General features: G+C 50.3%; 1 protein-coding gene across 1 annotated transcript; it reads left to right on the forward strand.

Annotated features, from left to right (window-relative positions):
* The first annotated feature begins 2,702 nt into the window (after nt 1-2,702).
* Nucleotides 2,703-11,426, forward strand: FGF22 (fibroblast growth factor 22). The gene is made up of 3 exons (XM_051969686.1): nt 2,703-3,353; nt 10,380-10,483; nt 10,776-11,426. Exons 1-3 carry the CDS (start codon nt 3,104-3,106, stop codon nt 10,968-10,970), a joined length of 549 nt encoding a protein of 182 aa, XP_051825646.1. The 5' UTR covers nt 2,703-3,103; the 3' UTR covers nt 10,971-11,426.

Raw genomic sequence — 11,426 nt, forward strand, 5'->3', positions numbered from 1 at the left:
TGAATCACCTACTTATGGGTAATTGATGCCTGCAATCAGGGGCTTTAGAGACGGTCCAGTCTGAGGCTCAGATTTTTTTTTTTTTAATAAGAGCTTTTTAGTTTCAAAACATATGCATGTTTAATTTTTCAACAATGATCCTTTGGGTCAGTTTGGATTGTTCCAAATTTTTTTCTCCCTTCCCCCCCACCTTTCCTCCCCTAGATGGCAAGTAATCCAATAACTGTTAAACATGTTAATATATATATGTTAAATCCAATATATGCCCACATATTTATACAATTATCATGCTGCACAAGAAAAAAAAAAAGATCAAAAAGGGGGAAATTAGAAAGAAAACAAAATGCAAGCAAACAACAAAAAAAGTGAAAATGCTATGTTGTGGTCCACTCTCAGTTCCCAGAGATCTCTTTCTGGATGTAGATGGCTCTCTTTATCACAACATCATTGGAACTGGCATCAATCATCTTATTGCTGAAAAGAGCAAGTCCATCACAGTTGATCATCACATAATTTTGTGATTGTTATGTACAATATTCTCCTGGTCCTGCTCATTTCACTCAGCATCAGTCCATGTAAGTCTCTCCAGGCCTCTCTGAAATCATCCTGCTGGTCATTTCTTATAGAACAATAATATTCCATAACATTGATATATCACAGTTTATTCAGTCACTCTCCAACTGATGGGCATCCATTCAGTTTCCAGTTTCTTGCCACTACAAAAAGGGCTGCCACAAACATTTTTGCACACATGGGTCCCTTTTCCCCCTTTAAGATCTCTTTGGGATATAAGCCCAGTAGTAACCCTGCTGTGTCAAAGGATATGCACAGTTTGATAGAATTTGGGGCATAGTTCCAAACTGTTCTCCAGAATGGATGGAACAGTTCCCAATTCCACCAACAATATATTAGTGTCTCACTTTTCCCACATCCCCTCAAACATTTGTCATTATCTTTTCTTGTCATCTTAACCAGTCTGAGAGGTGTGTAGTAGACCTGAGGCTCAGATTTTACAAGGGGGAAATAGACTGAGAGTCCCTGGCCATACAAGAAGATGCAGAATTGGTATTTGGACCTGATGCCTGCTCCAAATCTGGGACTTTTTCCATAATTTTATCTTTTAACCTAAAAAATGTAAAAATTCTTGTTAAAGAATTTTTAAGAATGAGACAAAGAGAGAAGGAATTGGGCCAAAGTAGCATAGCCCCAGCTGATGGACTCCCAAGTAGCCCCCATTTGGGTGATCTTGAGTGATTCCCACCGCCACTCTCCCAGGCTTCAGAGGATCTAGACCTAAGACTACACTCTAGATAGCATCAGGTCAATTTTATAGATGAGGAAACAGAAGCCCTGAGAAGAGAAAGCCACTGAGCTAGGAGTCCATTGCCTCATTGGCGAGATAACAAGGTCGGTGGGTTCTAGTGGAAAAGCCCTGGAGAGCTGGGCTCTGGCTCTGGCTCTCCTTTTGTCATTGCCTCACTTAGGTGACCCTGGCCAAGACCCCTCCTCTTTCAGGCCTCAGTTTCCCTCCTCTGCAAACTGAGGAAAGAAGTCTCAGCACTCAGGTTGTGTGAGGACCTTCCTGACTCCAGCCCAAGCGGACAAGTAGATGGGAATCCCTCCTCTTCACCGGTGTACCACACACACTCCCCTGATACAGTGTGACTTACTTCCTGACTTTTGGTCCTGACGCACAGGGCCAGCAGACACAGACAGACAAACACACCCCCACCCCCGACACAGGATCACATCACACCTCCATAACCGCTGAGCTGCCACATCTGCTGCTGGGCACACGCACACAAACACACACCCCCACACAAAAACACACAAACAGCCCAGTCAGAGACACCCACGCTAATAGAAGCCGACTCTCCTGCATCCCTCCTGCTTCCTGACTCCCCACCCCCATACGTGGCTCTTTCTGCCCCTGTCTTTTTCTCTGTCTCCTTTCTGGCTCTGTCTTTCTCTTTTCTTTCTGTCTGTCTGTCTCTGTCTGTCTTTCTCTTCTTTCTGTCTGTCTGTCCTTCTCTTTCTCACTCTTTTTCTCCACTATCTCTGTCTCTCTCACTCACCCCCTTTTTCTCTCCTCTCTGTGTCTGTCTCTGTTTTTCTCTCCTCTTTCTCTTTCTCTTTTTCTTACTCTTTCTCTCCTCTCTCTCTCTCACTCTCTCTTTTTCTCTCCTTCTCTCTCTCTCACTCTCTCTTTTTCTCTCCTTCTCTCTCTCCTGTGTTTCTCACTTTCTATCTCTGTTTCTCTCATCTCTGTCTCTCTCTCTCCTCTCTCTCTCTCATTCTGTCTCCTCTCTTTTTCTCTCATTCTCTGTCTCTCCTCTTTTTCTCTCCTTCTCTCTCTCTCATTCTGTCTCCTCTCTTTTTCTCTCATTCTCTGCCTCTCCTATTTCTTTTTCTTTCTCTGTCTTTGGCTCTCTTACTCTCACGCACTCCCATCCACGCTCCCCTTTTCCTTCCTCTACACTCCCTCCTCCTCCCCCCCCCCACCTTCACTAGGACCCTCAGGGCAGAAACACGGGCCAGTAAAGCCCAAAGAATTTTGTGAATGAGCCCCCACCCCCCGACTCCCGCCGGGCACGGCCCGCCCCCTTGCCCTCCATTGGTTTAGTGAGCCAAGCCCCGCCCTAGAGGGAGGGACTAGTTTGAATCAAGTCTCCGAGATTACGAGGTTCGGGTAGAAGCTGGGGAGCCCGAAGCAAGAGCCACCCGTCCGAGCTGACAGCAAAAGCCGGGGAACCAGACACACCCCTCTCGCTTTCCTTTCCTTGCGGCTGCCGGGATAGGGAACTCTGGTGGGACCTTCCAGGAAACATCAAGCTAGACTTCTAAGCCAGCAGGTCCCTCCCAGAGTGTCCAACCCGCCCATTTTACAGAGGAGAAAACTGAGACCCAGAGCTGGTCACGGAGGGAGTCGTGGGTAGAACACAAGCTTAGGGATCTGGGAGGAAGCTGAGAGGCTGAACTAGGGTCCCCAGAACCGCCCCTCCAACCTGCTCTCTCCGCCGCCTGGAACATGGAGCATCGGCGAAGGCCAGCCAGGTCCCGTGGCCTGGTCAGCGAGCAGGAGTGAGCCAGCCAGCCCTCTACCATGCCCCCGGGGCCCTGGCTTTGCTTGGCCTTGCTCCTCGCAGCCCGGGCCCAGAGCTCCTGGAACCCCTGGCCCAGCAGGGCCCAGCCCCGGCGGCCCAGCGACCCCGGCAGTGCGCGCCACGCTCGCAGCTACCATCACCTGGAAGGTGACATCCGCTGGAGAAGGCTCTACTCCTCCACCCACTTCTTCTTGCACATTGGGCCCAGTGGCAGGGTCGAAGGCACGCGGCAGCCCCACTGCCCCAACAGTGAGTAGGGCGGCCTGAGGAGGACGCCTGACCCGGATGGGGGAGCCCCAAATTACAGGGGGGCCCCAGGTTTCCAGGGGGCGGCGGACAGAACAGGATGAATAATAGGGACCCAGGGGGAGCCCAAGGAAATATCAGTGTTTGGCCTGAGGGGAGGGTGGGGGTCCCCCAGGAGCAGAAATGGACCACAGAGGCAGCCCAAGTTCAAGGACCAAGACACTTTTTTTCTGTCATGAGTGAGCAGGTACCCTTCCACCATCATATATTTTTAGACTGCCCAATCTAGAAAAAGACCTTTTTTATGGAGGAGGAAACTGAAACTGAGAGGAGAAAGACTTTGTCCAAGGTTAAACCGACAACGGTGGGCTAGAACTCAGCTCTCCTGGATCCCAGGCTTTCCCTGCTCCCGAGGGGCCGGGGGGACAAGGGTCCTTGTTCTCTCAGGGATGGTAACCTTGCTGTCATATTGGACTTCTATGTAGACCTCAGGCGGCAGAAGGACCAGTGCCTAAAGTGTGAACTGGAGAGAGAAAGGAGGCCCTTAGGGTCCCAACTGTCTTTGGGATGGCTGGAGGGTTGGGGTGACACCCAGAGCCAGCAGTCCTGGATTGGGGGGTTTGAGTACCCCCAACACTGGACTCCAGGCTAATCACCTGCTGCTGTGTTTAATGAGAACCCAGTGAGTAATCACCGTAATTAAGGAGGATAATAACCCTCTGCCCTTCCCGGGGCCCCTTTCATCTGGGGATCTCAAAGCACTCATTAGCCCATGTGCCTACCTGGGTGAGGACAGAGGACAGGGGCAATTTGCTCAGCAGATGACTCAGTGGTGGGCTCAGTAGCTAGCACCCAAGCATCTGGCTTCCCTCGGATGGAAGAGAGAAAAGTTCCTTTCCCAGTCAGTATTCTGGATGGAGACAAAGAGATCCAGGAGTCCTGGGCCCTTCCATGCACTGTTGGGTTTCCCTGGGATACATCTAGCATCAGTGCCTTGAACATCTGGGCAGGGAAGCTTTTAAACTCAAACCTGACCCGAGGCGGCCCACCTCTGGCTCCATGCACCCCAGGACACTTCTACTTGGACAGTAGTTAGATTTCCCCATAACTAGCCTCTGGCACAGTTACTGATCAGCCCTGACTGGAGGGGAAGCTCACTGGACCACAAAGTCTACCCCTTTGCCTCAGGCTCTTTGCCCCTTTAATCATCTCTGCCCACATAGCATCAACAGAAGCAAAAGGTCCACAGGGAGAGACAAGGATGGACACTGCTCATAGGGCACTCTGTCTGGTTCTGGGACCCAGAGGAAAGCACCACAGAAGGGGCTGTAGGAGGATAGAAAGAACTGAGAATTTCTATCCAAAGAAAAGATGGGGGGACAGGGGAAGTCATCATTGGTGGGTCTCTTCAAGCTGGGGATCACAGGTCATGAGGAAAGGGTTAAGCCTTGTCCGGCTTGGCCCCTAGAGGCCATTGGATGTTAGGGAGGGACTCACTGATGGGCCAACTTCAGTTTAAGTCTCTAATAATTAGAGTAGTCCCAAAGGGGAATTCTCTAATAAAGTAGGTCTTCAGCTGGAGGCTCAATGGCCACTGGTCAGGGAGGGAATTTCTATGCAGGTGTCAGATGGACATGATGCTCTCTGAGCTTCCTCTTGGCCCTGAGGTTCTATGACTCTTCCTGACTGGGCTGTGGAAAGGGGTGGAAGCTAGTCAGGAAGCTCCAGCCCCAGCTCAAGCCTCAGAGGCTGCTCTGTCCAGCCCCAGCTACTAACCCCCCTCCCTTTCTCCCAAGACACAGCAAAAATGCCTGTGAACATGAGTATAGAGGGGTGAGAAGTTCTGGTGGAAGAGGTAGTTCAGGCTTGAGAGTACTCGGGACCTTTTGGGAAACAGGAGAAGGTGGCCACAGGCTGCTGGTGCTGGATTGTGCCTTCTGCTTCCTCAGCAGGGGCCCTCCATCGAGGCCCAGGAACCGAAGCTCTGTCCTGCCTCCAAGTCTCGAGGTAGCCCTGGGACTGTGGCCACAAGAGACCAGTAAGGAAAGCCAGCCCGGGGTAGCAGGACAAGCCAGAGGCTGGCGAATCTTGTTCTAGTTCTGTCCTGGGCAGAACTGTGCCGTTCCTTTCCTCTTGTCCCTTCACTTCACCTGCTTAAGGTGAGCAGATAGTCCTGCTATTCTCTATGGGCCTTGTCATTTCTGATAATCTGTGAAGTTCTATAAACTTCTCCTGATAATAGGCTCTATCTCTTCATCTTGGGAAGGGAGAGAGGGCAAGGAGGTGCTTTGGTTCCAGCAGAACGGAGTCTCAAGGTGTTTGAGAGGAGATACGGCAGGGTGGGGTTGGGTGTGTATGAGGCAAACATGGAGAGAGATCACAGGCCAGGAGTGGAGGGAAGGTCCTTATAGGAAAGTCCTCTTCCCCCTTAAGAGGCAGAGATGGAGACACTGGCCAGGAGTGAAGGGAGGGTCCCCACAGGAAAGCCTTCTTCCCCTTATAAGGCATAGCTGGAGAGAGGTCACAGGTCAGGAGTGGAGGGAGGGTCCCTAGAGAAAGCCCTCTTCCCCCTTATAAGGTAGAAATGGAGACACTGGTCAGCAATGGAGGGAGGATGCTCACAGGAAATTCCTCTTCCCTCTTATGAGGCAGAGATGGCGAGACACAGGCCAGGAGTAGAGGGAGGGTCCCTACAGGAAAGCCCTCTTCCTCTTATGAAACAAGAGATGGAGAGACACAGGCCAGGAGTAGAGGGAGGGTCCCTACAGGAATGCCCTCTTCCCCCACAAGACTCAGGATTTTAAAGTAATAGGAATGTTCTAATCATGGTTTTAAAGCTAGAAAGGAGCTTAGCAACATGATCTAGTCTAATCTCATTTTACAGATGGGGAAAACCGAGTCCTAAAGAAGGGAAGTGATTTCCTTCCCAAACTCATCTAGCCACTGAGTGGATGAACCACGGCTCCTAACATGAAAACCAGGGCCTTTTTCCATGACAATGCTCCCTTCCAACATCAGAGTGGGAAGGGTCCTTCCATAGAACCCAGTCCCTGCCTCTCATCTCACAGACTCAGAATCCTGACTCCACCACTTATTGGGTGACTTTGGACAAATTAACTTCACAAAAAAATGCAGGGTATTTCAGGAGACCATGAAGTGAGATCCAGGTGCCTGAAGCAAAGGGTCTCTGTATAAAAATCTGCAGGGGAGGAGAACAGAGCAGGAGGTGGGAGAGATGGATTAGGGATCCATCACGCCAAGTTTGAATTTTTTCCAGTGGGATGTGGAGACTCTTGAAAGATGCCCAAGAAGGGGACACCTAGCTGGCTCAGAGGAAAGTGACCCTGGAGTCGGGAGGACCGAGTTGAAATCTAGCCTCTTATTAGCTGTATGATCTTGGCAAGTCACTTAACCCCAACTGCTTTGCCAAAAAAAAAAAAAAATCTAAAAAGAGCTTTAGAAAGATAATTCTGGTTATGGTACCAAAAAGATTTAATGACAAGAGAATGGAGTTAGAGAAACTAAAGATCTAAGCAAAAGGGGATGTGGGTCTGAAATAGGATTCAAGGGATTTTTAAAAAATCTTTTCAATTAGAGATTTGTCTCTTCATCTAAATGTCTACCATTGCCCTTGTGGGCAACCAGATAATTGAGTGTGGATGGCTCCAAGTGGCCCATTCCTACTGCTGGTCTTGGCCACTATTTTCTGGTTCAGAGGGGAAAAGGGCAGATTTGGGTCATGCTAAAAGAGTTGGAAGATGCAAGGCTCTTGTTCTACCTGCCTCAATTTCCCCATCTCTGACATGAAGAGGTTGGACATAATAGTCTCTAAGACTCCTTACAGATCAGCTGCTTTCTTGAGTAAGAATGGATGGGCTACCAAACCCCCCTTGACTCTACCCACCCAGGGTACCTACTCCATTCTCCCTTTGTCCCTTAGGGCCATCTCTCTCTGCTGAGATGGAAGACAGATTCTCTGGACCTGAGATAGGCAGCTGAAGAGGTAATGGGATATAGCCAATAGAGAACAGGATTTGGAGTCAGGAAGACCTGGGAAGACTCCTACTATAGCTGGGAGAACCTGGCAAGTTACTTAAGTTTTGGAGATCAGTTTCCTCATCCATAAAATGAGGGGGTGGGACTCAAGGCCCCTACACACATACACATACACACATGTACTTACACATCCCTTTTAGCTCTAAATCGATGATGCTGTTAGATTTTGCCTGGCTTAATGAGGGGCCTTCACTGGTGGCTTTGGAGGTCAAAAGCCAGCCTTAAAGCTGTTGGTGGGGAGACACCAGTTTGTGGAAATTTAGGATTGACCACATTCTACCAGCCTGACTACACTGTTGAGCCTTGGAGAAAGACAGGGAGGTGGGAGATAAGGTTAGAGAAGTAGGGAGACCTTGACTGCCTGTCAGACAAGCTGGGAACAAGGAACCAGTGTTTGAATGGAAAAGAGCTAGGAAATCACAAAACAATAAATATTATCTAAGAAGGACTTTAAAAGATAGACTAGAAAATGTCATCACTTGAAGAATCCTTAGAACATAGAGATGGGCCCTTAGAACCCAGGATATCAGAGCTGGGAGGGCCCTTAGAACCCAGGAAGTCAGGGCTGGGAGAGCCCCTAGAACTCAGGATGTCAGAGCTGGGAGGGCCCTTAGAACCCAAGCAGTCAGGCTAGGAGGGCCCTTAGAACCCAGGATGTTAGAGCTGGGAGGGCCCTTTGAACCCAGGAGGTCAGAGCTGAGAGGGCCCTTAAAACCCAGGAGGTCAGAACTAGGAGGGCCCTTAGAGCCCAGGAGGTCAGAGCTGAGAGGGCCCTTAAAACCCAGGAGGTCAGAGCTGGGAGGGCCCTTAGAACCCAGGATGTCAGAGCTGGGAGGGCCCTTAGAACCCAGGATGTTAGAACTGGGAGGGCCCTTAGAACCCAGGAGGTCAGAACTGGGAGGGCCCTTAGAACCCAGGAGGTCAGAGCTGGGAGGGCCCTTAGAACCCAGGAGGTCAGAGCTGGGAGGGCCCTTAGAACCCAGGAGGTCAGAGCTGAGAGGGCCCTTAGAACCCAGGAGGTCAGAGCTGGGAGGGCCCTTAGAACACAGGAGGTCAGAGCTGGGAGGGCCCTTAGAACCCAGGAGGTCAGAGCTGGGAGGGCCCTTAGAACCCAGGAGGTCAGAGCTGGGAGGGCCCTTAGAACCCAGGATGTCAGAGCTGGGAGGGCCCTTAGAACCCAGGATGTTAGAACTGGGAGGGCCCTTCGAACCCAGGAGGTCAGAACTGGGAGGGCCCTTAGAACCCAGGAGGTCAGAGCTGGGAGGGCCCTTAGAACCCAGGAGGTCAGAGCTGGGAGGGCCCTTAGAACCCAGGAGGTCAGAGCTGAGAGGGCCCTTAGAACCCAGGAGGTCAGAGCTGGGAGGGCCCTTAGAACCCAGGAGGTCAGAGCTGGGAGGGCCCTTAGAACCCAGGAGGTCAGAGCTGGGAGGGCCCTTAGAACACAGGATGTCAGGGCTGGGAGGGCCTTAGAACCCAGGAGGTGAGAGCTGGGAGGGCCCTTAGAACCCAGGAGGTGAGAGCTGGGAGGGCCCTTAGAACCCAGGAGGTCAGGATTGGGAGGGCTCTTAAGATACTAAATGGCGGAACTGGGAAGGATCTTAAAATATGAACTATTAGATCTAGAAGGGATTTTAGAGATTGTATAATAATTATAATAGTAGCAGTAAAAGTAATACATATAATGTCATTTCTGTATCACTTACCATGTACCAGGCACTACACTAAGTGTTTTACAACTGTTTCCTTTGATCTCATCACAGCCCTGGGAGGTGGCTACTATGATGATCCCCATCTTGGTTTGGGAAACTAAGGCAAAGAGACTTTGAGTGATTTGTCCAAGATGATACAAGTGCCTGAGGCTGAATTTGAACTCAGAGCACTCAATCCACAGGCTGCTTCTGTGGAATTTAACAGAATCCCTTTACCTGATAGATAGAGGGAGAGGAACTTTCTCCAGATCACAGATTAGGATTAGGTCTCTCAAACCCCAGGCCCAGGCTGTTCCTGCCCAATTTAAATGACTTTCCTATCAGGATAAAAAACCTCAGGATGGTTCAATCAAGTTCCTACACATCTGATTGGAAGGCTGCCAAGTAGAGGAGCTGAGCAGTAGGAAGTGAGGTCAGGTAGGAGGTCACTCCCCTCGCCCCTTCCATCCCTCCTTCTTCCCAGCCGCCCCTTCCCCATGTCAGAGACTCTGCCAGTTCCCCCACCTCCAAGCTGGCTGTGGTGCTCCCTCCACATTCCAGCTTGCTCCCACGCCCTGGGTCCGGCTGTCCGGCCCTGCTCGCCTGCCCACATTCCTGTGGGAGCTGGGCTCTCCCAGAACCTGCCCAATGGGCTGCTAGCCCCGGCCTCCTCCCTTTAGGAGCCTGGCTATGGGACAAGAAAGATGAAAAAGTCACTGAGAGAAGATGGCCAGGAGCCTGTGGTACCCACGACCCTTCTCCACCTTCCCCCCCCCCCCCCCCCCACTGTGAAGGGCCTCCCGGTTAGACTGAGGAGACAGCTTCCTGGCCGGTGCATCCCATCCAGGAAATGGCTCATTCCCCTTTTCTATAACTAAATAAAAGCCATTTCTATTTCAATCACTTTTTAAAGATTTACAAAGAGCTTTTCTCCTAATAGCTCCATAAGGGAGGCAGAGAATTATCTCCATTTCAGAGATGACTGAGCTGGGGATTCAGTTTCCTTGCTTCAGCTCTGAGGCTCTTAAGCTACACTGATGGAACATTTTAATGTTTACAAGGACCAGCAGCGCGCATTTGTATGGTGGGTACTTCACAGTTTATACAACAGCCCTGGGAAGAGTGGAGGCCGTGTATTAATTATACCCACTTTCAGAGAGAGGGAAAGCTTTTCCAGGGATACCCGAGACAGGTACCACTGGCAGAGCAGAATCCTAGGCTCAGCCCCCGTCTCTCAGTTGCTGCCTTGGCTGCCCTTGTCCACCCCAGTGTCTTTTCTCCTCAGGCATCGTGGAGATCCGCTCCGTCCGAGTAGGCGTTGTGGCCATAAAAGCAGTCTACACAGGCTTCTACTTGGCCATGAACCGGAGGGGGAAGCTTTATGGAACGGTGAGTATTCCCCTGGGGGCAGCAGGGAGTGGGGGGCTGCCCGGTTCAGAACAAATCTGGAAGGAATTTTGCTGGACTGGGCACTCTCCTCATTCCTGGCTGTGAAACCTCCCCCACTTGGAGGACTTTGGGAAGATGGAGACTTGTCACAAGTCCTAGTGCCATCCCCGATTCCTGTGGGACCCCATCATGGCCCTCTCTGAGCTCTTTATTCTCATGGGGTCCCTCCCTCTGGAATTCCAAGGAGCCCTTTTTTGGCTTTTTGCCCCCATCCTGTCCTTCTCTTCTGCAGAGGGAATACAGCCCCAACTGCAAGTTCATGGAACGAATTGAGGAGAATGGCTATAATACCTATGCTTCCCTTCGCTGGAGACACGAAGGCCGACAGATGTTTCTGGCCCTGGATGGACGGGGTGCCCCTCGCCAAGGTGGCCGGACCCGCCGGCAGCACCTCTCCACTCATTTCCTGCCTATCTTGGTCTCCTAAGCCTGAAGAAAAGGTCCTTGTGTATAGATATATATTTTTTCTCTATTTATTATTTTTAAAAAGACAAACAGGGGAAAGGAAGATATCTCTTTTTGAAGACCTCATTAAAAAAAAAAAAAAAAAAAAAAAAGCCTGGGAAATTCCCAAGCCAATAACTGAAGAATATAGAGGCCCTGAAGATTCTGGGATTCTTGGCCCCCCAGAGAAGGGGTAGCCTCTGCTAGACTGTGTATTTATTATACAAATACTTGGAACACAAAAATCAAGGATCAGTGCAGCTGTATTAACTGGCATTTCTGAGTGCCTTAAGGATTACAAAATGTTTTCCTCACAACAGACCTATGAAAGAGAGAGCGCAAATAAAATTGTTCCTATTTTACAGAGGATAAAACTGAGGCCAGAAAAAGGAAGTGAATTGCCTAGGTTCACACAGGTAATAAATGGGCTGAATCAGTA

The sequence above is a fragment of the Antechinus flavipes genome, chromosome 1 (assembly GCF_016432865.1).
Source record: "Antechinus flavipes isolate AdamAnt ecotype Samford, QLD, Australia chromosome 1, AdamAnt_v2, whole genome shotgun sequence".
Lineage (NCBI taxonomy): Eukaryota > Metazoa > Chordata > Mammalia > Dasyuromorphia > Dasyuridae > Antechinus > Antechinus flavipes.